The 27,751-nt window shown below is 44.3% G+C and overlaps 1 protein-coding gene across 2 annotated transcripts in view; it reads left to right on the forward strand.

Annotated features, from left to right (window-relative positions):
- Positions 1-27,046, forward strand: part of kdm4b (lysine (K)-specific demethylase 4B) — a 28,182-nt gene extending 1,136 nt beyond the window's left edge. The window contains exons 2-22 of one of the 2 annotated variants that reach the window (XM_029499928.1): positions 1,717-2,118; positions 2,511-2,686; positions 2,816-2,930; positions 3,105-3,298; positions 7,881-7,930; positions 10,906-11,009; positions 12,753-12,890; positions 16,788-16,984; positions 17,351-17,598; positions 18,077-18,306; positions 18,597-18,717; positions 19,138-19,298; positions 19,517-19,721; positions 20,889-20,965; positions 21,050-21,105; positions 21,282-21,390; positions 23,564-23,752; positions 24,180-24,356; positions 24,509-24,628; positions 24,736-24,828; positions 24,989-27,046. In XM_029499928.1, the coding sequence (XP_029355788.1) occupies positions 1,744-2,118; positions 2,511-2,686; positions 2,816-2,930; positions 3,105-3,298; positions 7,881-7,930; positions 10,906-11,009; positions 12,753-12,890; positions 16,788-16,984; positions 17,351-17,598; positions 18,077-18,306; positions 18,597-18,717; positions 19,138-19,298; positions 19,517-19,721; positions 20,889-20,965; positions 21,050-21,105; positions 21,282-21,390; positions 23,564-23,752; positions 24,180-24,356; positions 24,509-24,628; positions 24,736-24,828; positions 24,989-25,513 (3,660 nt within the window). In that variant the 5' untranslated portion in view covers positions 1,717-1,743 and the 3' untranslated portion in view covers positions 25,514-27,046. The remainder of the gene's footprint in view (positions 1-1,716; positions 2,119-2,510; positions 2,687-2,815; positions 2,931-3,104; positions 3,299-7,880; positions 7,931-10,905; positions 11,010-12,752; positions 12,891-16,787; positions 16,985-17,350; positions 17,599-18,076; positions 18,307-18,596; positions 18,718-19,137; positions 19,299-19,516; positions 19,722-20,888; positions 20,966-21,049; positions 21,106-21,281; positions 21,391-23,563; positions 23,753-24,179; positions 24,357-24,508; positions 24,629-24,735; positions 24,829-24,988) is intronic. The other variant, XM_029499930.1, reaches the window with a different exon arrangement.
- Positions 27,047-27,751: the final 705 nt, after the last annotated feature.

Below are 27,751 nucleotides of genomic sequence, written 5' to 3' on the forward strand. Positions count from 1 at the left end.
GTGGACCTGATGTTTTCATGTCACCTGTTTGGAGATGAGGTGTTTGAAAAGACGTTGATGCTTTTGATTATCTGATTCACTCACATCTGTTCCGTTTAACGTGTGTTTCAGTTCAGAAGGGCTTTAAAATGTGACAGTAGAATCCTGAATATTTACTCAGTTCACTGAAAAATCAGACGTGCCATTTAAAATAGGAAAATTGGGTTTAGCGCTGGGTGATAAATTGCTTTAATCGACTTATTCCAACTGATAGCTTGGAATGAAAATCGGTTTTCTCTTTAACTTCCGGTAACAGACGCCCCTCTCGGCTCCCGTAGTTCGGGGGCGGTTTTTAGTAAATGAATGGTAATAATAAATGTCTTAATACTGTGGCTATAATTCAAGAACTATTTAGAGAATTGTGATCTTCACTGCCCTTTTTAATGTTGAACCATTAACATTTATACTCTGTACTCACATACCCACCCACACCTTTTTCCTGCGTTTGTTTGTTTATATATGGTAATTAAGATGTTAAACTTGTTCAGAGTTCCCAGTGTGTCACTTCTTGTTGGATGTAATTGATAATATTTCTCATTAAAATTTTGAAGGGGCAAAATAAAATAAAACAGTGACTTTCCTTACTGAGGAGTGGCATCAGTGCTCTGTCTCACTCAGTGAAGTAACAAAGGAGGAGCCTGTATTTGCATCTGTGTGTGGAAAACACAAAATAAAAGGCGACTCAAAACTGCGGGGGAGAAAATGGGGTTTGCCATCTTGGAAAGCTTTGCACCACTTGGACAATTATGGTGCAATTTGCAAAAAAAAAAAACACATTTAAAAATAAGTTTTGCAATTTGTCATATTTAGGCCAAAGAGGAGATCTCAAATACTGGAAGGACAAATCGATAAAAAATTCAAAAGTTGTTTTGAATAATATCGTTGTCATTTTAGTTTGTTTTTAAGAAAGAAAGGAAATAATTAAAATCATAAATTGAATTTGGTGTGAAAAAATCAGAATTTATTTCAAAGCAATTTCTGGCCGCCTTAGTTTGAGTAAAAACACTGCATTTATAATCGCCCCATGACAATGTTTCCATGGACAGATAGCATTAAGTCAGAAAATACATGAGTTTGGATCTTAATTTGTTCTGAAAAGGGCAAAAATCCAATCATGAAGCTTTTTCTGGTAAAACATCAGTTTAAATCACAATATCTGTCTAAATAATTACAATCTGTTTGTTTTTTTGTTTTTTTTGGTTTTTTTTGCAGATAATTCCAACCTAGTTTATTTTTCCTTCTCAGCTTAGTGAAATTACAATACAATAAAATACTTTATTATGTAACTTTATTATGTGTTCAGCTCACTTGGTCACTGGTGCTCTTCACTTGGTAAATACATGAAGGACTGGTCCAGGTCCAGTAAATGCCAAAACTATTCAAGGAAGCGTTTTAAACTCTGCTTGCCTTTTTACTGGACCTATTTCAGCAGGTAGCTTCTCCTCTTGATTTAATAATATAAATATAACAATCATGTATTAATCAGCATGTTGTACAAACATATCTGCCACAAGTTCCCAGAGCTGCCTGGTGTTGGTGCTCCACATCAAGGGTCATCAGTAGCACCAATAGGAAAGACTGGACCAGGACCACATGGGGAAGCAATGTGCTGGTTGAGCAGAATTTTCTTCTGGGGATTAATGAAGTCTTTTTGATTCTGAAATGACCCACTTCCAGGTTCACCTGCAACATTTCAACCACCAAATGGCTACTGACACACCCATGGACCCGGTGCTGACTCCTCCCCCCGCCCCAGCCTCACCTCCTGCTCTCACCTCCAGTTTGATCCAAGACCAGACCACTCCCCAGGAGCCGGCAGTAGCTGAAATCCCCCACGCAGCAGGGACCTCAGAACACGATGTTGCTCCAGAAATCACCCCAGATACAGCCCCAGGACTTGTTCCAGGTTCTGAGCTCCCCCAGACCCCTGTGCTACTGTCACCACCGCCACCAGTCAGTGCTCAGAACTCCAGCTGCAAGATCATGACCTTTCGGCCCACCATGGAGGAGTTCAAAGACTTTGCCAAGTACATTGTGTACATGGAGAGTCAGGGAGCTCATCGTGCTGGTCTCGCAAAGGTGACCACATACACACACACACACACACACACACACATACACATCACAGGTAAAATGTGTAACATGAGGCTGCTTCTTTAAGTTTCACAGCAGCTCCAGTTCTCCAATAAAGATGAATGTGTCATGTTCTGCATTGTTAGCAGCATGATTGTTGTGCTGTTTGGGCCTGAAGATCAGCTTCTCCACACCTTAACAACATAGTTGTTTAAATAATAACAACAAACATCACACCATATTTAATATCTCTTCCAGTGCAGATAAAAAAAAATACCTTTCAAACAGAAATCAGACATGGTGGCAACATGACTTTGTCGTTTTTGCACATCATGTAGTCTGGATAATCTGAATGTACAGTCAACATAATAAAATAAAGTCTGCCACCCTTTCAACAGGTGATTCCACCGGAGGGATGGAAGCCACGGCGGTGCTACGACACCATCGAGGACATGGTGATCCCGGCTCCCATCATGCAGGTGGTGACTGGACAGTCGGGCCTGTTCACCCAGTACAACATCCAGAAGAAGTCCATGACTGTGGGCGAGTACAGAAAGCTGGCCAACAGCAAGAAGTACGTTGGTGTCTCTTTAACAAATGTGTTTTTTTTTTATTAGTTTATTAGTAATACCTTCTATCAGGTACCTGGTTTAAACCTGAAGTGTCATTTGTGTGTATTTGAGTATCTGGTCCTGGTCCTCAGGTACTGCACACCTCGCCACAAAGACTTTGACGACCTGGAGAGGAAGTACTGGAAAAATCTGACGTTTGTTTCACCCATTTATGGTGCAGATGTCAGTGGTTCCATCTATGATGAGGTGTGTGTGTGTTGAGACTGAGAAATGAAAAAACAAAACAAATAATTTGTTAATTCTGACTTTTTAGATATGATGTGACTATCATCATGTCTTGTGTCTCAGTGAGTTTTATTTGGCTGCAGCACCACCTGCTGCTGCAGCTGCTGATGTAAAAGCCCTCATGTTTCCGTCCAGGATGTTCAGGAGTGGAACATCGGCCACCTCAACACGCTGCTGGACATGGTGGAGCAGGAGTGCGGCATTGTTATCGAGGGTGTCAACACTCCCTATCTGTACTTCGGCATGTGGAAGACCACGTTCGCCTGGCACACGGAGGACATGGACCTCTACAGCATCAACTACCTGCACTTTGGACAGTCCAAGTCCTGGTCAGTCTCTGTCTTTGTTTCCTCTTGGAGCTCCTGCCAGGTCACCTAATATCAACTAATGTTTTTAATATTAATATTTGACAGATTTTTACCTGAATACTGTTGCTGTAATTGGAGCAACCCAGCACACTAATTTCCTTTGGGATGAAAACTCCATTTTAGCTTTAAGTTTCACAGTGAAGAGCAGCTGATAAAACAGCTCAATCAGCTCAGAGTTGTTTCCTGTGAACACAAAGGCCTGGACCAGACCAGGTCCAGAGGGGGAACAGGATCTCCAGAACGGTGAACCTGTTTGAAGTTTCTGAGATTCTCAGCTGCTGACTTTGTGTGAGCGTGCTGGTCAGTGTTGGCAGCACAGAGGTGTCTCATTGGTGATTTTCTTATTTGGCAGGTGAACCTCTGAGATATTTCATCTCTTTGTTTTGACCTTTAAGATGGACGCTTAATGAATTATTCATACTTTGTTTAAATAATGCTTTCTCCTTAAATCAAAGTGTCCTCAAAAGTGTCGCAGGCAGCTACGACCTTCCCATGATGCTCAGGGTTTTATGATGATGTCACTCCAATGACCAGCTGGAGTTCAGTACAGGAGGTTACAGAGGTCTGAGTGCTGTTCTGCTTTTCTGCCATCATTATTACATTTCCTGTGTGTGTCGTTTTTTGTGTTCTCTTCTTTCCTTCAATATTTCCTATTTTGATCATTGGCTTTGCAGGAGCTGAGGATAGAAATACAGTTACCTGTGTGTGTGCGAGTGAGTGAGAGAGATATCAGGTGTGATATGGATTCCCACTTTCTGATGTGATCTCATTAAAATCATCTGCCTGTCTCATTTTCACTCCTCTCGATCAGAGTGTCTTTGAATCTTTACAACTAACTGGAAATAACCGATGGGGTGTGTGTGTGTGTGTGTGTGTGTGTGTGTGTGTTGTGGCTCCATGTGCAGTTAATCTGCAGCTTGTTTGAAGGCGAAATGTGTCAGTGTTGTTGGTAAGTTAGTACTGTAAATTGTGAATGTGATATGGATCTTCCTCTGGAGGCTTTCTGGACCCAACCAAAATTTCCTATCTACCCCAGGAATGTCGTGGGAGTCCCTGCTTAGAGAAAAACCAAATTAAATTAAATCAAATCAGATTTATTTGTAGCCAAATCACAACAAAGTTACATCAAGGCACTTTACATATAGAGCAGGTCTAGACCAAACTTTTTATAAAATGATTTAAAGAGACCAACAGATCCCCCGATGAGCAGGGGGGGTGTAATGATGTAGGGTAAGAATGAGAGGAGAGCAGGACAGGGGGATATTGAAACAGGTGTAGGCAGGAACATGATGCTGTAGTACGGAATTAATGAGGATAAGAGAGCAGCAGGCGTTGCAGGAACATGGGATGGCAAAACTAAACTGTTCAGATATGTCAGTTCTAACAGAGAGGAGCTGCCTGCTGTTTGGACATCATGGATTTGAAGTTTCCTTCTTTTTTCCTGTTCCTTCCCTCCTCAGTTTGTCATCACTGTCATTTACTCCCAGATGGATGGAGATACGTTCTTCACTTCCTTTTTAAAGCATGCGCTCTGTTCTCTCTTCTATTTTGTCTAATTGTCTAATAGTGCTCAACAAACCATCTGAAATTGAATTGCTAACACGTGTGTATGTATGTGTGTGTCGGGACATTTACACACACACACACACACACACACACCCCTGAATCACCCCTCTACCTCCATAAACCAGCAGCTCAGCTGTCAGATGAAAGATTACCCTCAAAGTGTCTACCAACGGCTGACGAAACAGAATTTAAAGGGATATTTTGAAGCGTACCTGCGAGTTCCTCCTCCATCAGTCCTCTACAGCCTGACAGTTTTATCCATTTGTCAGGCCAAAGGGTCTGAATTCTTATGCCAGTATTAATTTCAATTTCACTGTTAGATGAATTTGGCAATTCAGTTTTCACATTTCGATATTTCATGCAGTAATTAGTTTAAAAATATATATTTAATTTCAGAATCAGAAATAGTTTGTATAGTATGTGTATAGTATGTAGAAATAGTATGTGTCAACATGCATCCGGAAAAAAAAAAAAAAAAAAAAAAAAAAAAAAAAAATATATATATATATATATATATATATAGAAATGTTTGTAGTGGAATGTGGTACATGTGGCAATTTTAGCTTAAAGCTGCAACATAACTAAACATGAGCCAGGTAAAACTGTCTGAGGGCTGGATGTCCTGAGTTAAACAGGACAAACACTCATTCTGGATAGAAACAACAGAGTGAATAGAGAAAAACACAACACGACTCTGCGGTTCGCTGTGACATTTGCGAGTAACGGCATCCTTCAACAGATAAGTCATTGTCTTTCTCAGAGAGGTGGACAAGTTGTAGTCTTCATTTGCTGCTTGCTTTATTTTTGTGTTTCTCTTTCTGCTGCCGTGGTGACAGACGTGTTGCTGCCATGGCAACCGCAGCCTTAGGAGGGAGGAAACAGGAGGTGGTGCTGATGGGCTGATTTGTTTAGTTTAATGCTGCAATGGAGGGATCTTTGAAGTTCAGGCACATTCACTCAGTAATTAAATACTGAACTCCAACATTTAGGAAAGGTACTGAAGGATCTGCCTTTCCCAAAGAGTCAAGAAAATTAATGTCTGCGTCCATGACGACACACACAACCTGATGTCAGACCTGACAATTCAAACTGTAAAAAGTGTTCCGAGCAGCACAGAGATTAAAACAGTTCATGCCATTAAGGAAACAAATGCTCACAACACACCATTTACATTTTATTTTCGTTCAAAATCATGATCAATTTTATGAAAAAAAAAAAAAAACAAAAACTAATAGACTATTATAGAGGGAAACCAATTGGAAGGAAAAACCTTTTAACACAACTGGACTCAGGGAGGAAAGTCTGCCACAAAAAATAAAAATAATATCTAAAGATAAATAACATAGAATATTAATATAAGAATATTATTTTTTTATGATACTACTTCATAAATAAAACAAAAACACAAAGCTTGTTTAAAACCAAAACTCAGTGTCGGAGCTCTGATCAATAAGCTGATTGATCTGATTGTCTCAGTCATTACCTGTTATCTTCAAGTGCATCGTGTTGCTCACTCACACAGTATAGTTGGTCTTCTATGAACAGTTCTGTTCACACTCTGAGACAATAACTGATTTCAATCTGAAGCTACCTCGGAGTTAGTGAGATAATAAACCTTGCAGCTCTCTGCAGCTCAGAGTGTTGGCCTGCAGGTGGCAGTGCGGCTCCACGCATCGGCCCTTCCGACATTTTATTTATTTGTTTCTGTTAATTGTTTTTAATGCTTCATGCTCTCTCTCTCTCTTTCAGCGTCTATACATGTTTTCGTTGCCCCTCGCCATCACTTCATCTCTGTTCCTTCTCACACTCTCCCTCCGTTTCTGCCTTCGGCGCCAACATCCATGAGAGAGAATAACGGCTCCTTGCTCGACGTCTCTGGAGGCTTCAGAAGCCCCCAGGAAATAATTCCACTAATAAAAAGTATTGTAATCACTTAATGGCAGAAGCTGGATGACTTGGGTAATGTGAGCACCTTGCTGCACCGGTGGAGCAGCCTGGGGGCGGGGCCACCTTCCCACTGGGCCACCATGTCAGCCCAGGAATAAAATGATGAATGTTACAAAGATAAAACCAGACTAGATTAAAACAAAGGAGCGGGTCAAACATAATCCCCTCTGAGCCTCCAGAGGGGGACAAGAAAAGTGATTTGCATGATCATCATGAGTGCATGTGTTGGGGTGGGGGGGTTAGTTAATTTCTCCTAACAGTAAGTGCTGAGGGCTGTGAAATAACCCTGCACTCCCACAGGAGCCGTTTCTCCTGGTCCTGCCCTTCACCGCCACTTTTATCTTCTCCACCAGACTTCCTGTTTCCTCCTCCTCCTCCTCCATATTATCACCAGTTCTACACTTCTACATGAGCAGTTTTTGTGTGTCTCTTGTTAATTGTGCTAATTTGAATTTTTTTTTTTTTTCCCCTCCCTTCATGTTGTCAAATCTATAGACGTTAGTTGTTGCTAGTTAGCAATGTGCATGGCTGAAACATGAAACCTCTTGGAGTCGGGCCAATTGACTCCCATGTTGAATGTCCAACCTGTTTCCAGTGTGGAACAGGAACGGTTCTGGTCTCCATCATGCTGACTGAGGGGAGAATTTGGAGAACTCGGCTGATTCTTGTTTGAGGTTAAAGAGATGTGTTCAGAACAATGCTCTCTGCAAATGAAACATTAAGGTTGTCTGTGAACAGTTTCAGTTCTCAGAGGCTTTTTAAAACTTCTTCTTGTACCTGCATTACACAGCTCTCCCTAGTGTTGGGAGGAAACCCAGCATTTGGCTGCTGATGTTGAAAATGAGAATCAGAGGTCGAAAGTCCTAAAATTATATCAGAGAGAATATATATATATTGACTATATCTTTTATATATATATATATAAAAACAACACTATAAAAGTCTTAAGTATTTTTAGGATTTATTGGATCCTTCAGTTTACCAAATGATAAAATACTCGGTAACCCTCCTCTCCCCCCACTCTCTGCAGGTATGCCATCCCACCTGAGCACGGCAAGAGGCTGGAGAGGCTGGCACAAGGTGAGCAGCTGAGACTTCACATCTGTCTGTCTAAAGTAGTGCCCCCATTGTTATGAACTCTTCCCCCTAAACAACCCGCCTCACGGTAAACACAGTACTGCATCTATTCAATGACAAACTTTGATATTTGGCTCCATGCCTGTAAAAGCTCAGACTCGCAGGTCAGCTGGCTGTGCTGAGTTGGAGGAGTTAGTGAGACAAAGCTTAGGAGGCCTGAGCTGAAGCAGCAGCAGCAGGAAGAGGAGGACTTCTGTTTCTGTTCTTAACTCATATAGTAATTTAGTCACACACTTCCCTGAGAGATGAAGCCACAGCCGGTTCTGACATGATGGCTTGAGCTGGTTTTAACTGCCTCTGACTCAGAACTTCACCGTGTTGTTCAGAGGGAGGTAGAAGATGTGTGGATGATGAAGGAGAGTTGTCCAATTCAAACTACATTAAATTGACAAATTGTTTGTCCTTGTTACTGCAAAAAACTGAGAGCAGATCAATAGTCACCAATGCACTGCTCTGTCACTCGCTTGCCTCCTTTTATTCTGGAGACACCATCTCTCCAAAGAAGAAACAGCAGCAGTACATTGTGTTATGTTCGACCACCTGACAGCTTGGACCGTAAAGCTGGTCTGAGTTTATTGTGTCGACAGAATAAAGACAATCAGATATCTGGAGCTGATTTTTCATCATTAATGAGCAGAACTCCTCATCAGATAAAGATGGAAACAACCAAACACACGAGAGGAACTTTTCTGTGGAGAGGAAGGAAACATTCAGAGTCTGAATTGATCAGACAGAATCAGATGAGTCTGAAGTTAGATTATTTTCTGTATCATTTCTGAGTTAAATACACAGCTCAAATAAAACTTCCCTGATTCCAAATGTCAGTGCTGCACAGTAAATCCTGAACGTCTGATTTCCAAAGAGACTGTTGAACGGTGGCTGTATAGATGAAGTTGAGGGGTGGTTGAGCGATAAGGAGTGTTCAGGTTTAACGGGAGAATTCGACAGTGGAATCATAGATGTGATCAAATCGAACTGTGTCGTTCGCCTTCAGCTTCCAGTCACTGTCAGACTTCCTCGTGCTTCCCTCCTCTCTTATCTCGGCAGCTGGCGGTGGGAGGAAAGCAGTGCCAACATTATTTAACAAGCACCCACTGACCTATCAAAGCCAGCGTCTGCTCAGGCAACCAACTGTTTACGACGTCATAAAGAGACAGTTATGAGTGTCGCAGAAATTCCCGACGGGGCCGGGACAATGGTCTTGTTACTTTAAAGTTTGTCTCCAAACATTTGCCATATCGACAGCCGTGACTCTTATCACTTCTCATTTCCACATATTTTAGACTTTTTTTGGATTTTGGGAAAGGTGGGGGTTCCTAGGTTGGAGACAGGAACTTAATTTTAAAACTCATAAGGACAGAATGAAGACTTTAAGTTAATATCACCCCACAGAGAGCTCAGAGAGTCAGCTGCATTTTAATGGGGATTAATACCCGTGCTGTGTCAGCACATTATTCACCTTTATCAGCTCCAACAAGCAGGCGGCCGATCAGAGAATAGAGACCCTCTCCGGCTGTGGAGGCTGAAACAATGCAGGAAAATGAGGGATGAAAGAGTGCTGATTATACTGTCAGTCACATTAAAGTTTAACTGGACGGAGGCTTGGAGGGCCACTTTAATGTGTGTGGGGCGTTGACTGATGGGGTCCAAACATGTCAGAGTCACATGTTCCCAGAACAGTCACCTTTTCGACAAGAATAAAACACGGCTTTGGGTCTCAGAAGCTTCAGCTGCTCTTTTCCACATTTTAAAGAAACTGAATTTAGACTAAATAAGATCATTCACCTCCAAACATCAGCTGGTCTTCAGAGCTTTTATCCCTCAGTGTTGGTTTGAGTATGTTATTTCACCTTAAACTAGAAAACACTCTTTATTGAAGGACACTTAGGACACTTGGTGAGGTTTTTAAAAATGGTTTGATAACCATCAACTATTGAAGGGCAGCAGTTAGAGCTGCTGTTATATTATTTTTCAGTTAATTACAGTAAACAAGTGAAACGTCTCCGTATTTCAAGCAGGACCCCCCCCCTCCCCTTCCCTGAGCCCGGTTCTGTCCCAGGTTTCTGCCTCTGTCTTTTTAACAACGCCTGAAAAAAAGTTTGATTTCATTTTCAGTCTCAGTAACCCCCCCCACCCCCCTTTTCAGCAGCAGATCATTTTCAGGCAAACGTTTCCTCTCTGAATGTGATGATGATCTCCAGGTTCAGTTTTGTGCTGTATCTCACTTTGTGCCATAATGTGATCCAACAGATTTCCCCTGAAATCCAACCTGCAGGCGCACAAACAATACATTTCCATGCACCATGGTAATGTGATTATTCCACACTTCAGGCGGTAAATGAATTCACTCTCATGTCGACAGAAAACCAGATTTTCTTTTCTAGGTAGTGGGATTAACAATAATCAGTAAGCACAGTTCCATTTTTCTTTAATTGGAACTACTTATCTAGTTGTTCAGACTCTCACCTTTTACACCTTCTGAAATGCTTTTAAAGCAGCCTCACATCACTTGATCTCTCTCAGATATTCTTGAATTGTTTACGCTCCCTCCTCTGCATCTGTTCGCACTCCTTGGAGTCAGTCCAACAGACTTGACGGGTCAATCTGCTTTTCTTCGTGAGTTTATTTAGGTGGAAAAGGATTTTCAGTAAACACTCACTTCCAGATGAGATTCAGGGTTAATTATTGTAGTTGGCACTAAATGATCCCTTTAAGTTGTTCTAGTTGAGGCATTACTCTGAGAGAACTGCATCTGTAACACCTGTCGCTGTCTCCACACCTGACAGGTAGCACTCAGGGCTGCATGTGTGACGAGAGGAAACAAATCTGATAAGTAGGGCTCTGAGGAACGTGTACTGAAACTTCACGAGAAACCAGCTGAGTGTTAATGGACTCTGTGTTCTCTCTGTGACCCTCAGGCTTCTTCCCTGGCAGCTCCCAAGGCTGTGACGCATTCCTTCGCCATAAGATGACGCTGATCTCTCCGTCCATCCTGAAGAAATACAGTATTCCCTTCGACAGGGTGAGTCCACTGGTCTTCCTGGAGTTTGTTGAATTGACTTTTTATTATGTCCTGGAATATTCACCTCCATGGTTGTCATGATGGAACCATTCACAGTGAATAACCTGAGATAAGATGAGCGAACCCTGACCAGAGACCTAAAAACCTGGACTAACGTGAGGTGAAGCTCCCATTTAGAGGAAAATAGACCTAAAAGCGGGAGATGGATTAGGGGCGGGGCTAAGGTTTGACAGACAAACTGTACCAGTCAATCATGATAGCGTTCAGAACACGTCAGAGCCACCTTCTCCACCAAAGAAGGTTTCTGCCGGTATCAGACAAAATGGAGGCGAATCGGCAGCTCTGATTCTTGTCTCCAAGCAGCACATCCTCATTCATGATGATAAGCTACAATGTCGCAGACAGAGTGATAATAATAGAATAGATGCTGTTTAATGGTGAAAAGAGGAAGTGAGGTTGTGTGGCACACCTGCTCTTCTCTGGTATGGTACAGATGAGCTTGTTTTGAATGATGAACGGTTTGTGACTCAGCTTCAACATTGACGCCGTCGTTGCTGCCGGCTGCAGGATTGTTAAAGATTGAGTAACAATCTTCTGTTGTGTCTGTTGATGGAATCAACTGTGTTTTTGTTTTTTTTTCCCCCACCTTCCTGTTTATGTTCTGTTCAGGAGGTAACGTGAATCCTCACTGAAAGAAATAATGGAGGATTGAAGGAAAAAAAGTTCTCCCAGCCCTATCCGCGTGTTCCCTCCCCCTTCAGGACTTCGTTATCACAGCCAACATGTTACTTGTCACACACCTACAGTAGCTCTCTCTATTTATGTGATAAAATAAAACTGGAGCATTTGATTTCTGAAACACTGCCTTTAGTTGAGGACGTTTGTATCCTGCACTCAGCCTCCACCCGTCTCTCCCCTCATGCCTGTCACCTTGTTGGGCTTGATGTGTCTCTTGATTGCCTCGATCCGAGCTTCACAAAAGAGCTGAGATCCACAGCCAGGCATAGAGGGCTTAAGTTTTGGGGCAACGCATTAAAACAGAAAGTTTAACTTGTCCTCACATTTCAAACAATTCTCAGAATAACAGTGAGCTCATGGGAAGACGCTCCGCTCTTGGTGTTCTGCTGAATTAATCAGAAAAGTTGAGACAAAAGTTGTTAGTGAAGAGTTGAACTCCTTGTTTATCCCCCTAACCTTAATGGAAACAGCTGTTCGTGAGTAGAAATGGAATATATTTAAAACAAGATTGGATCATTTTTTAACGACTGCACGTAATTATTAGGGAAATTAAAAACACTGCGTCATTAATGAGGGAAGCAGAGCTGGCAGCGTAAACACAGACGACTGATCATTTCAGCTCTCAGACGTGTATGACACGGACCCCCCCACAGCTGCTCTGCCCTGCTCACACAGAAGCCCCGCCCCCTAACCCATCCCCTGCCTCACTGTCTTATTTTCTTCTAAATTTCATTGGCTTCACTTTACTGCTGGATTGTGCAATTGTAACTTTATGAGCAACGTCCTTTAAAATACAATAAAAGCTCCAGTAAAAACACCAGAAACTGTTTTGTGTCCCAAAGCGACAAAGATTAGATCAGACTAGTCTTTGGTCATCGACGAGAAGCTTCCTGGTCTGGGATTGGCTGCGGAGCTGGGATTTCCTGTAGCTGTATCTGAGTTCTCAGAATCATAGATGTGAGTCATCTGATCAAATCCTTTGGTGTGTTTTCCCTCCACCAACAGATAACGCAGAACGAAGGTGAGTTCATGATCACCTTTCCTTACGGCTACCACGCCGGCTTCAACCACGGCTTCAACTGTGCCGAGTCCACCAACTTCGCCACGCTACGCTGGGTCGACTACGGCAAGATGGCCACCCAGGTGAGACGGGATGAGCTGCTGCTCTGTCTGTGTGTGTTCAGCTTTTGCAGCTTTGGGGCGGTGTCAGTAAACGGCGGCTGACATCCTGAAGTGAAAGGAAATGCATGAAGGAAATAAACATGGATGGGGAGATGTGGACGCCCCCCAGGAGGAGGTTTGGTCTGATGTGTGATTCAGGGATGAAATAATAGATGGTATTAAAGTCATAAAGCTTGATCTGGTTCTGTTCTACACGCCATCTGTTACCGGCACTAACTCACACCCTTCCACTGACGCAGGCTGCCTCTTCGCCTGCGAGCTGCTGAGCATGAAATTGACAGGCATGGATTGGTTGTGGACGGGAGCTCAACCACAATGTCCCCTGGAAGCACTCACACCCCCCCCCACACACACACACACAGTCCACCCCGTCACCTCTCAATTGTGTGTGTGCGTGTGTGTGTGCGCGTGCTTTACTTGGCTGCATGTCAGATTTATGAGGTGCCAGTTTGCAGAAGTGCATCTCTCCCCTCCCGTCATCTTTCCTCTCTCTTTCAGCCTCTCTCCTTTACCCATGTGACCAGTTGTAATTTAAGTGCCAGTAGTCCCCCCCCTCCCCGTCCAACTGGTTGTTGGAGGGATGTCTCTGCTGCACTCATCTCTGTCTGATAAAGAAGAGTGGCCCACTCTGTTCTGCTAATCCGAGTCGACAATTCGACAGCGCGGCACTGCACACACACAATCAGAGAGCTGTGAGTCAGGCTCGTTCTGCCGCTCCCTCCCTCCTGCCTGTTCTCTCGGTTGTTCTGGTAACGTGGCGGTGACAGTCTGGTAACCAGTGCTGTTTAACTGAAGTCAGGCTTCCTCATTGTGTGTCCCTGCATGGATCCTGTTTCTGCTTGTTAATGAGTGTCCTCCAAATCAGAGAGACGGTTGGAGGGAGAGTCCATGTTCAGACAGTAAAGCTGTAAATCCAAAGGTGCCATCATACTTAATGTAACATTTAAGATTTTTCAATGGAACAGAAACTTCTCTCTTGACTTGAGTATTCATTCATTCATCCATCTTCTACCTCTGATCTGTTTTCGGGTCGCGGTGGGTTCTGCAGCCAATCTCAGCTCACTGTGGGTGAGGGGCGGGGTCGTCTTGGACAGACCAACAACCACTCAGGCCTGCGGACAGTTTAGAGTCACCCATGAACCCAAACAGGATGTCTTTGGAGGCCCCAGGCCGGGAACCCAACCAGGACCTCCTTGTTTTGGGGAAACAGCGCTAACTGGGGGTCTCCAGCAAACATTTTATAGTAAATCCATCCATAAAAAAACACAAACATGGTTCAAGTCTAGAAGGATGAATATTGCCCGCAGACACATCGGTCTGTCTCTGTGACTGTCCCCACCTACCTGTTTGACTCGTTGGAGTCGGTCCTGAGGATCTGTGTGTGATTTTCATGGTTAAATGACTCCCTCCATCTTCTTTAGGTTTATTTGCAGACTTGTTTGTGTCTCATTTTGGCGAGCTCTGACATGCTCTGATTGGACACACTGAATTTTTATCAGGCATCCTGCATCCACAGTTGTAACCTGACAGCAGCATCAAAGAGGTCAGAGAGAGCGGTGAAGCTAAACAAACTGCCCAAAGACAAGAAAATGCTCCAGTCCAATAGGAAATAAACACGGTCTTTATAATTAAATGTAATCTAAACCCAGCAGCCACAAATAACCCCTGTATTTGTTGAGTGAGTTCAGAAGGGCAGTCTATGCCATTCACAGAACATTTTGGCGCTCACATTCAACACAGGCACTTTACCTTGACTGTAATTATCACATCAGAAACCTGCGATTTCACCCATAATCACATCATCTCTGGGTGTTTGGAAGACGTGACACCTCCCAGAGGAAACGTTTGAACCCCAGAACATAACAGATCTCATCTTTAGACTGTTCTGCATTACAAATTTAGAACATAAATGAAATAAATCAAATGTAAGTGCTTCCAAAAAATCACATTGTAACCAATGAACTCATGATTGTGAACATATGAGGCATTTTTCAAATTGACAAATTTCTGAGTAAAAACAAAAAGTGATGAAAACCTTCCATCTTAAAGTGGATCTAAAGGGTTAAAATGTCCCCAAGATCAAACTCTAATGAAGCTGTGTGCATTTATTCCAGCAAACAAGCAGAGACCTCATGGGATGATCTCTGCCTCTGATTATTGCTAATAGAAGATCAAAATCAGTTATGGCTGCAGAAAACTTGGTGCAACATTAAAATAAACTGGACAGATGCAGCAGTACTGTACTGCCAACCACACACTACTCACTAATTACCATTTCTATATCACTCATTGTTTCTTTTTTAATCCTCCTCTTTGTTTTCAGCACATTAAGCAGCTGCTGCTGATTGGGTTTTATATGAGCAGATAAAGAAGGGAAAGAAAAGTGAGCGCAGTTTAGTCATTATTTCATTTTGGTCAGCGTTTTTCTGCAGTGTGTGTCTCGGTGAAAAACAGTAAAAACATTCACGCACAAGCAGAGACGACTTCAGATAAGTTTCTGTCTCATCTCATCGGGGCTCTAATAGCAGCTGGATGACGTACAGCCCTTCTGGATGGAGGTTTTAATTACTCCTACAATCATTCCTCATTCTTTGGATCGTCTTCCGAGTGTGATCAAAACAAACAAAGAATTTTTTCCAATCAGGAGTTCACAGGTCGGACGGGTCAGGCCAGAGTCGTGCTTTGTCATCAGCACTTGTCTGATCCAGTCCTCAGAGAGTCCCCCGGCTCGTGGTTTTCTAATGCTGCAACAATTTAGCTTCATTAGGAACCCGAGTTGTACTTCAGGGCTCATTGACTCTTTGCCTCAGGGCGAGTTTTTGTTTTCCTAGATCTTGCGCATCTCCAAAAATGTTTCCCTCGTTTAATTAAGTTTTTATATGATAATAAAATGTAAATTGTTGCGGCTCTTGAGGACAGCAACAATCTCCATAACCACTTAATAGTTCCATAAAAATAAAACCAGCTTTTATATTCATTTATGAATGAAAACAATTTTTTATTTTTTTGCCAGATACAGTCAGATATTTCCTGATGGAAACAATCAGCTTTGCCCATGCTCACTTGCTCCCTGTCCGCACTCCCACTTCCCGCTTCAACACTCTCCACTCGATGCCGTATTTTAATGTTTTCGCCTGTCAAGTGTCGTCTGGATGAGATGTAGGCTGGATATTGCTTTGCTGTGGAGGGAGAGCTGCTGTGTTTCCAGTAATTGAACATAAAGCTCTCAGTGCATCTCAGGAAATAATATGAGCCAGAATGAAATACAGCAAGCAAGGCACAAAAGAAAATATTTTCATCTCTTTCCATTTTTGTTTGTTTCAGCTCCCTCTCTTCGCTTCTTTCACTCTCAAACTTATTTTTGCTGTACCTGCCCCCCCCCACCCCAACCAATATCCAACCCTCTGGTTTCCTTCAGCTGCCATCACAGTCAGCAGACATTATATCACGATGAAGCTGCTGAAGTCTGAGCGAAGTCTGATGTATAAAATCTGTACAGTGCTGCATTTACCAGCTCCATATTTTCCTCTCTGCTGCATCATGCCACATCTGAGTCTCCATCAGGTCGCTTCAGGTGTTGGCTGGCTGATGTCTGACTCAGATGGAGATTCATCAGCTTTGAGCACATGTTGCTTCAGCAGTACCTGTATCGCCACCTCAGGTGTGAAGGAAGCATCTTCACAGTCACAGCTGTCATGTTCTTCACCTCTCACTCGACTTTAAGTTAAAGAAACATCTCTGATGTGACAGCTTTCAGCTGCTGTTTGAACAGGAATGAATGATCTTTGTTTGATTGTTGACAGTCGATCTGGTTTCTGTCCCTTTAACGTCCAGTCTCCTCTTCCTGTTTCCCTCCAGTGTACCTGTCGTAAGGACATGGTAAAAATCTCCATGGATGTGTTTGTGCGCTGCCTGCAGCCTGACCGCTACGAGCTGTGGAAACAGGGCAAGGACTCTACGGTGCTGGACCATCTGAAGGCCACCGAGCTCAGCAGCCCGGAGCTTGAGCGCTGGAGGCAACATCGCATCACCTTCAGAGAAAACTTGCTGCGAAGGTGAGAGGTCAAACACCTTGTTGACTGAACGATGTAGCTGTTATTTGCTTATGTTCTGAGTAGGTAGAATGAAGAGCTGCCAGGTTTTGACCCCCATCCCTCAGTGAAATCAGGAAGCTGCACCGTTAATGACCCTGGTGGAGAAATGATCATCTCTGATGATGTCTGGCACAAAAAACTTGTTCTTTTGATTACAGTGCTAAATGCTGCTGCTTTAACGTCATGTTACATGCTCATAGTAGTAAAACAGCTACACTACAGTGCTACACTATCACACAACGACACTTACAATGTACAACGGGATGAAATATTTTAGCTTCATCCAAGAACCCATGATGATTAATTGGTTTTATTGGACTAAAACAGGGCCATGCAGAAGATGAAGCAGTTCCGCCGTCTGAAGCTGGAGGAGGTGAAAGTTCTGGCAGAAGAAGGCATCAAGCTCAATGCTGTTGAGTATCAGCGTCAGGTGGAGGAGCGTGAGGCCCAGCGGCGGCAGGAAAGGGAGGAACGTCTCGCCAGGGAGGCTATGATGACCCTGGAGGCCATGGAGCGCGAGGAGCAGAAGGCCGCTGAGGCCGCCGCCAAGGCCACTGAGAGTCCAGCCATGGATGGTGAGGATGATATGAGCGGTTAGACACACATGAAACTACAGATGAAGGTCAAAGAGATGCAGTGGATTAATGTGGACCTGATCAGAACTGACGCAGATGTTATGCAGCATGAAATTAGAAAATCTGAGAACTGCTTTTATTTAAAAAAAAAAAAAAAATCTTTTAAAAACTCCTATTTCTGATTCTCTCAGAACATTATTCATACTAATAAACTAATTTCATCATTTGAATATAGTTTATATAGTACAATTCTCAGTACAAGTGACAACAACTTTTAACACTAAAACAACTGTATGCATTCACACCACTCACAGGAAGAAAAGACCAAATATGGTGTGATGTATGCTTTCCTCCAGATGACTTGGTGTATGTTAGATCTTTCCACATCAACGTGACTCAGTCAGGGTTCATAGAGTAAATGTTTCCTACCAGATGTTCCTCCAACAGTCTCACCCTGATCATCCCTGTCCTTACACAGACCCGAAGGCCAAACCACCGAACCTGACAGAAGATGGCGAGAAAAAGAAGCCCAAGAAGCCGAGGAAGATGACAAGTACCCACAACGCCATCACAGGCTTCGAGGAAGCATTCGAGCGGTTTGCTACATCTGGCATCAGGAACTCAAAGAATCAGGAAGTGGGGAAACCTATGGTCCCCGGTCAGAGTGACGGCCCAGCAGACAGCAAACTGGATGTGAGTGCCACACAGGTGAGAGTTCACAGGTTTATTTTACCTTGTAAAATAAGCCCCGCCCCCTAACTCCTCCCCTTTCTCTCTAAATGGAGCATTATTTAAAAAATTAACATCATGTTGTGTGGAAGACTGAGACCATAAACTCATCAGGAAAAGTTTTACTGGGGAAGAAGAGGGACATTTTCCCATAGACTTCAATAGAATACAGTTTAATGGCTCTTTAGAACTGGCTTCATTTTACAGTCCCAGTCCAGGTCCAGGTCTGTGGTGAACTCTGATCACTTTAAAATGTTTTCTGTTGTCAGGCATGTTTCTCCAAGATGAAGATGCCAACAGAGGTGAAGAAGAGTCGTCGACACCCCCTCAGCAAACCCCCCACACGCTCCCCCCTGTCCATCGTCAAACAAGAGCCGAGCGGGGACAAAGGTAAGCTTTACATGGCTGCCATGGAAACTTCAGGTCGTGGAAAGATTCCTTCATGATGTTTCTTTGAGGTCAAACCCATGAATTCTAAAAGAACCTCAGAACTCTCACTGATGTCTCCATCACCATCCTCTGCCTTTTATATTTTACACGTTTACATTTCTGACTGACACGTGTTGATCCGGGGTGCACGATGTCATTTAAAGTATGTTGTAAAAGTTGGGGGGGCAGCTCCGGGCCAGTCCTTCAGAAGACTGGAAGTCTTGAAAAAGATCCCTCTTCTGTCCGGAGGAACTGTTGTTCAGCTGATAATTCAGCTTGGAAAAATGCTTCATGTGTGTTTGTGAGGAAAACAAACTGACTGACTGAGTCCTCCAGCGAGACTCCTCCATGAGTCTCATGTTCTTTATCTTCCTCCCCCAGATCTGTCTGCCCCCATGCCCATGGACAGCGACATGAAGAAACAGGAGCACCTGTGGCAGAATCACTCACCCAACTTCCTGGCAGAGAAGGCCTTCAACACAGCAGTGGCAGCGCTCCAGCCACACTGTGCTATCTGCTCTCTGTTCTGCCCGTACACAAAGGTACAGACACACAACTGTCAGTGACCCAAAAACACAAAGAACTGAGCTGTTTCTTCCTCTTTAAACTAGAAATCTGTATTCAGCTTCTTATTTTTTCCTTGTTTTCTGAGCTCCTTTTACAGTGAATGTCTTCATCTAGTCAGATAGAATCAAATGAAAAAACTCTTAACACTTAGTCATTTCATCACAATCGTTGTCTTTCCTTTTGGCCTTTCCAGCCACAGGATGAAGCCTCCAATGCAGAAGAAACCTTCCGCCCTTCCCTTCCCCGGCAGGGCAGTAGAACTCGTCCGTTGGTCCCTGAAATGTGCTTCAGCGTTGGGGCAGGAAACACCGAGCCTCCCCCCACCAACTGCCACATCGGAGAGGATGGAACTAGTCTCCTGGTCCGGTGCTCTTCGTGCAAAATGCAGGTTCATGCCAGTAAGTAAAAAGAAAAACCCTTCAGTGCAGCAGTGGAGTAATAACCTGCTTAGATACAGGACGTAAAAGTAAATCTGACTGGAACACTCCTGCAGCTGCATGAAGCAACAGGAACTGAGTCATGATGCTGGGTAGAATCTCATGGTATAAAAGTTTATTTAACAATATCTTGGGGCCTTAAAGTTGTAAAAAAAAGAATAGAGAGAGAAAATGCAGTAAAGTTGTGTTTGATTGCGCTCAGCTGTGAGTCTCAGCCCGTACTGACGCTGACAGGCTGCACAGACAGGCTCTGCTGGCTCCTCTGCTTTAACACTCTGGACCCCTGAGAATAGAGCTGGAAAAATAGGAAGCAGTGAAGATGAGGCTCTCCTACAATAGTGCAACAAACTGTCAGCTTAATTCCCCTGCTGCTGCGTTCAGCGAGGCTTCCAAGTTTAACTCTCCTTGACTCTGGTTAAACCAGCTAAGATGCTGCTCAGGCCCCACCAAGACTTCTGTGGAGGCAGTGTCGTGCTCTTCTCTCGCTCTAATGTACTGCCTTCTGCACTTAAACAGCTCAGAAAGCAAATCAACTTTAAGGGCACATGGCATAAAGTGTGAGAGGACAGGCAGCTTGTTAAAGTCGTGTCTGAGAGAGTCAGCACAGCGATGGATCTCATCTCTAAGGGCCAAAAACATCATCTATGTTTTTCTGTTGTTGCTAAATTCCAAGGCAGACCAACAGTATCTGGTCATACATCAGCTGTGAAATATAATTTTTTATCAAAGATATCTGCTCCTCCAAATGTCTGCATGTGCTTGGATTTGTGCGAGGCTGCACAACCAACCTCACAAATTACAGCACAGGCTTGTGCACAGTCAGTAACACACACAATGCACACACCAACCCCCCAGGGTTCTTATTATCCCTAAAGCTGAGGTGCACCTTCAAAAAGGCCAGTTCATTAGTCATCCAGGGATGAGCCGGCTCAGCTGCCGGGAAGAGACGACACAAAGCAGAAACGGCAGCTCTGCTTCTCATCCAGGACGTCCACCTAACAATCAGTCACACCTGTCCAGGTGTTAACCCACCTGAGGGTGACGGGATTAATGATTTTACTCAATTCATCAGTACTGAACATTAATGCGTGTCCAGATGTGAAATTGAGGAATGAATTTCCCCCTCAGGTTGTTACGGTGTAAAGCCAGAGTCTGTCAGCGAGTCCTGGGTTTGTTCCAGATGTGCAGCCGGAGCCTGGACAGTGGTGAGTGGACGTGGTGTGATTCTCTGCAGTACCTCAGATGACTCACTGCCTCAACATAACCCTCCTCTTCTTCCTGCTCCTCAGGAGTGCTGTCTGTGCAACCTGCGGGGCGGAGCTTTGAAGACGACCACCGACAAACGGTAGGTGACACTTTTCTTTTTCTAAAGCTGCAGAAACACATTCTGATGGAATTATAATTAAAGATGTCGTTTCACATTCATCTTCAGAGTTGGCACATTTTATTTACACTGTAACAGCAATAGGATTAAATAAAGAATGGTATGCTAACCTTGCCTCCCCCCCCCCACATTCACAGGTGGGTCCATGTGATCTGTGCCATCGCCGTGGCTGAAGCTCGCTTCGTCAACGCCATAGAAAGGGAGCCGGTGGACGTCAGCGCTGTTCCTGAAACACGCAAGAACCTGGTGAGTGGAGACGAAGAACAGAGTGAATGTGCAGTCTCAGTGTCTGTGTCTCCCCGATTGGTGAATAGATGTGCTGGGCAGAATGGCTGAGTAATCAGCTGTCATTTCTCACTGTGCCAAATGAACTGCGTCGATCCCGTGGGCCGGAGCTAATTTCCCCATCTTTGCCGCCATCTTCGCCGCAACTCGTACCCGCCCTTGTTCCCCCCCCAACACACACACATTCACCCGATCCTGCTTCAGTTCTTTCTGCTGCATTGTCACAAATCTCTGCTGCTCTCTGAATAATCCGGATGACATTTGCATCGGAGTGCTGTCAAAGCAGGTTTCCTTCTCTTCTGGAGCAGACTCCAGTCTATGATTTGGATGAGTGGGCTGATTGAATGTGAACATGCATCCGTGGAACTGTTTGAGTTGCACACTTCAGAAATCTGTGGAGTCTCTCTTGACTGCTTCTGCCTTCGTTTTTCAAGAATGTTTCCTGACAGTTGAGTTTTCTAGCTTCTTCTCCACATCTATCCTCTGCTTCAGATGACACACAACAAAGAGTCTCCTCCTCCATCAGCTGTTATTCCTCCTGATGGCTCTTCCTGTTTCCTCCTTAAACAGAATCAGCTGATCAGGATCAGTCTGACTCTCTGACTCCTTCTGTGTGTTTATCCGTCCATTCTCTACCTCCAGCTTTGATAGTGACGTCTAGAGTCACGTCTCTACATCGGACACTCCTATTGGCTCTGCTGGGTGATGTCACAGCCAATCAGAGAGTCTCTGTTTCAGTCCTGTATGTTTGTGAGTTTATTGTGTTGACAGAATAAAGACAATCAGATATTTGGAGCTGATTTTTCATCATTAATGAGCAGAACTCCTGATCAGATAAAGAGAGAAACGACCCAAACACATGAGAGGAAGTTTCCTTTGGAAGAGAAGGAAACATTCAGTCTGAACAGATCAGACAGGATCAGATAAGTCTGAATGTGAGGAGAGTTGGAGACATTTTTTTCAATGATTAATGTTCAACAGAGGCCAAAGTCAGATTCTGTGATATTCTATGACTGAAACTAAAGCAGTCGTTGTTTATCTCTTTCTAGATGATTCTCAGTTTGAGATGAAACGTGGAAGTAAAAACAGGAAAGAGACGTAGATAAGGAGGGAAAGTCTCCTGAAGTTTTTTCCTGCACCAGGACAACATTGGAGTATTGGCACTTTAATAAAGAATTTTTATTTCTCATTGATTGGCCATGCGCCACAGCTCATCATGTGATTTGTAAGAAGGGGGGATGGAACGTGAGTACAAAAAGATTCATGTTGACAAAGATTCTCATCTCATCATGAGAGAAATGGACAAAATGTTCCCCTGATCTGATTTATTTTTCAGCAGAAAGACGGCGATCTGAAACTCACCTGCTGTTTGTTCTTTTTCTCTCCTTCATGTCTTGATCCCCTCTTTTATTTCCTTCCCTCTCTGAATGAATGGGGGGGGGGGTGGTTCTAATTTCACATTCTGGATGGAATGATGGGTTTTGAAAAGGAAAATGCTCTGAGGTTGAACAACCAATTCCTGTTATAATAAAGTGAAAGTGAACGAGTGACACAAGCGAAAAGTCGTGGCTGTTCAGCTGCAGCAACCTGTGAAGAAACTCCCATGGTGCCTCTGACACTGATACCTGCGCATCTTGCTGAAAACATTGGTTCCATGTTTAATGATCAGAAATCTGAGTGGAGGAAGTCATCTTCATGTGATGCTGCTGAAAGAATAAAAGAGACCAATGTGATTTCCAGCCAAACTGCTGCTCTAGTTTTCACCCACTCAGAGAAGCTGCGTGGCGTTTTGACATCACGTCATGTGTGAAGCGTTTACCTGGTCGCACCAACGTCCTCCAGAGGGGCGGGAATGAAATCCTGTGGAGCCTCTGAGGTCATGAAGCAGCTCAAGCATCAGCTGAGAATCTTTTAATGTGATTTCTGCTGATTAAAATGTGGAAAATGTACCCTGGTTTTATAAGTCACTGTTGAAAGAGTCCAGAGCTGAAGGCGTTGATAAAGTTCCTCTAATCTCTGAACCTCCATGAAACAGAATACAAGAAGGAAAATAAGCTAATGAGCTCAGGGGGGATTTGTCTTTAACCTGAATCACCAAATTAAACTCTCTTCTCTTCTTTTGTTCTCGCTGCAGAAATGTGTCTTCTGCCACGGGAAGACGTCTAATCAGAACCGCGGCGCCTGCATCCAGTGCTCACATGAGAACTGCGCCACCTCCTTCCACGTCACCTGCGCACAGATCGCCGGCGTGATCATGAAGCCAGCTGACTGGCCCTACGTGGTGTCGGTCACCTGTCACAGACACAAAAGGCTCAATCCAAAGGTGGGACAAAAGACTGTAGACTCATCTGACGAGGGGGGGCTTTGGCCAATCAGAGCAGGACAGGAATACAGAGTTACAGAGGAAAGATTAAGACAATATATATTAATCTATATAATACAGACAGAACCAGAACAAGAAAACACCAAAACAGACAAACACCAAAGAGGTTAGCTGTAAGGATTAATCTGGGGCTGCGCACTGGATAACACAGGGTTAATAGTATGAAGGTCTTCTGTCAGTTTCGAATGGACAGGCAGCCGATGAAAGGAAGTGAAGATCAGGACGAAGTGATGACGTCGGTTAAAACCAGGAAGACTCAGTAGAAAATAAAGCGTGAGTGACTTCTTCCTGGTCAGGTTGTGAGGATGGACGTGTCTGAAACCTGGTCTTTGGTTCATGTGGACCTAAAACCTGTCTCCCCCTTCAGCCCAGGACGGCACCCAAAAGCCCCCAGGGCGTGAATCTGGGCCAGAGGGTGATCGGCCGCAACGCTGACGGCTGGTACTACCACTGCACCATCATCGGCATGGCAACGCAGACGTTCTACGAGGTCAACTTCGACGACGGCTCGTACTGCGACAATCTGCACCCAGAAAACATATTGGTGAGCGTTGGACGTCTCTCTGATCTGCTGTAAAATAACATCAACAACAAATCTACTGCTCTTCCAGATTCATGAAAGCTGCTGAAACAGATGATGATTTAGGTTTTAAAAGCTGCCCAAACAACAGGTAATACATCTTCTTCCTCCTGCAGAGTCACGACTGCCTGCGGACCGGTCCTCCCGAAATTGGAGAGTTGATCGTGGTCAGCACGCCCGAGGGTCAGGTCCTCAACGCCTCCTTCGTCAGACAGCATATCCACAAGCTCTACCAGGTGAGGGGGGGGCAGGAACACAAACCCCCACCTGGTCCACAGCTCTGATCTTACCTTTAAAATCCAAAGTGAAACACTCCGACTGTTTCCTCCTTCTGTCGGTTCAGGTGGAGTTTCAGGACCAGAGTCAGCTGATGCTCAAACACTCCGAGATCCACCAGCTGGACCAGGAACTGCCCAAGAGGGTCCGAACCCGACTGGTGAGTCTGAAACACAACACAACAGCTGCAGACAAGCTGGAGGGAAAAAGTCAGCCATTGTCATGTCATATTTAATTATCCGGAACAAAAGAACTCTTCATATTAATTTTGCTTGATGAAGTGAATTTGTCCACGTCCTAACGGGGCCGTCTGTTCTCAGGCCATACCTGTCCCTCAGGAGGACGTCTCCTCAGCAGACGAAGCCCAAGCAGCCAAACGCCGCCGCCTGCCCTCAGCCACAGCCCCACCCTCTGAGACTACCATGGAGACAACAGACCCGACCCCCGGCTCCCCGACGGCAGCCCGGGCAGAACAACACGAAAGTATTAACACACTGCAGACCTCACAACCTCTGTCCCAGCCGAACGTGGCCCGGCAGAGCGTGCCTGTCCCCGCCTCCATCAACAGTGTTCAGGCAGATGCCGAGGCGCCAATGGACACAAGCGCCACCCTCAGCCACGCTCTAACGGAGTCGCCACTGGCCTCGGACCCCACACTGACTCCGCAGACCGCCTCTTTCCACTCCACGTTGAACTCTGACCCTCTCCTGTCAGCCCCCTCCCCGCCCCCGCCGCCTCAGCACATGTCCGACGGCTACACGCCAAGCAGCGGCTACGTCTCCTACATGGAGACGCTGCTCCATTCACATTTCCCTCAGGACGAAGGCCCCGGGCCCCTGTATTAAAGGAGACACACCCCCACTGTGTCATTACCTGGTCACTGAGACTGAGCCAATAGGAAGTAAGCTAACGGAGGACCGGGCGGACAGACCGGAGCAGGAAGAGGCACGAGTGCTCGTTGGATGCATGCTACCTTTGTCTTTCTGAGTTCATGTATTTGCGGTGGTGCTTTAGCTCCGAAGCAGCAGCTAAAGAGGACGCAGCTTTTTTATTTTTCATATGAATAATTATTATTATTATTATTATTATTATTATTATTTTATTATTATTATTATTTTGGATTCTTTGCTAGGTCTTCTTGTTTTCTCGTTAGTTTTTGGTCAGCTGCTGTGCTTTTCTCCTCCATCTAAATATGAACTGGTCCCTGGGTGGAATCAACTCCATACCTCGATGCATTAATTCAGAAACAGCACAGTCCCGCCATCTTTCTACAGGAAGCTAATAACTCTGTTGGCCTCTCGCTCTGAGGCCTCAGTGGACAACACCTCTTTCTTTTCTCTCCAATCCAACAACCAGCAACTAAATCTCTATTTTTCAATCCGGCCTCTCGAGGCTCCGACCCAGAAGAGTCCAGAGTCCAGGATGTTTTATTGCCAGACTGTAAGAGGGGAAAGGGGAGGGGTTCAAAAAAAAAAAAAAAAAAAAAAAAAGTATTGTTGGGGGGGACTCAGTATTTAAATGTCTTAGTCAAATATTGAAAGAATTATTTGTAATAGAAGAAACATGTTGAATGCAAGCCACTAGTAAATGTGTCAGCGTAGTGAACAGAAGAGATCTTTTATGTAATGACGTCAGTAAATTTGGCGACTCAACTTTTCACGCCCAAAAACTCTCAGGGTTCCTACACACACAGACACACACACACACACACACAGCGTAGGCAGAGACACAACAGCCTCAAAACGATCCTCGGCCATCGTTGGCACATCAATATCTGTCGCTCTTAACATCACATTTGTTCCCGTTAATCTGCTGTAACTACAGATATTTGCCTCCTGCCACGTTGTGCCCGTTAGCATTAAGCCAGTTTGGAGAAGACAAGGATGGAAACAGGAAGTGATGTAGGAACCCTAAAATCTGGAATCTTTTTATACCATTTTTGGTTTAAATTCTGTGTAAGAATTAATATTGTACATTGTCAATGTTGTCTGTTTTTTCTATGCTGGTTTCTATGTTCATTTTCCTAAAAAATTTCACAAGCTTGGCCGATCTAAAATATTAATACCTTTTATTATTTTTCACAGACTTTTGCAGGTCAGACTCAGTTTGTACTGACGACTACATGTTTTCTTTTGTTTTTTGGGCCAGCTACAGAGGTGCTACAGAGAAATTAAACTACTGATGAACTATGTTTCCAACCACTGTCACCTTGTACATACCACAGCGCTCGTGAATTGTGAATCCAATTTGTAAATGTCTCTTGTTTTGTTTTATTTTTCTGTCACCACATCTGAAACGTGGGAGCAGACATCTCTGTCCTCACGGCGTCAGTCCACAGGTCTGATTTCATAGGGATTAAAGTGGGTTGCTAGTTGCCAGCTCTTCTGTGTTTTGTGTGCTCAGTATTAAAATGTGCAGATTCTTCTGAGGAGCCACCAAAACCTCCTCATCATCAGATGTTTCACTCTAAAAGGAAACCCAGCCAATGTCACATTCTGCTGCTAACGCAGTGCTCAGTTAAAGGAGCCATTCTCCAGACTGTCTCCTCTCATGTCCAGATGTTCTGACGTTTCCATCTGTGCTGTTTTGCTCCATTTCATGAAAATGCAGCACAGATGAAGACTGCATGCCGACAATTCACAACAAACACACAACCTGCAGGTCCAAAACAACAAATTACCTCCAAGACGCACAAGCACAAGAACCTGATCTGGTTGAAACAGCATCCACTGACCCCCCAGGATCAGACCAGATCCTGGACCTGGAAGAAGACAAAGACAAAACACACACACAGCTGTGTTGTCTCTGAATCATGGTGGACATTAACATTCCCAAGTGTTGCTGTGTCTCCGCAGACAAACTGGGGACGAGCCAGAGACGCCATTAGTCTGATTTCTTTATTCTGCTGACCTCACTGAGGAGACGCACAAGGACAGGTCCTGCAGGACGGAGATCGAGATCTGAATGTCAGGTAAATTCAGCAGAATGTCCTCAAACACACACACACACTCACAGACACCTGTGAGGTCAAAGGTCGTGGCTGTCAGTCCTTCAGCCTGGCATGAACTCCTGAAACCTGCTGA

This window comes from Echeneis naucrates, chromosome 4 (genome assembly GCF_900963305.1).
Source record: "Echeneis naucrates chromosome 4, fEcheNa1.1, whole genome shotgun sequence".
Lineage (NCBI taxonomy): Eukaryota > Metazoa > Chordata > Actinopteri > Carangiformes > Echeneidae > Echeneis > Echeneis naucrates.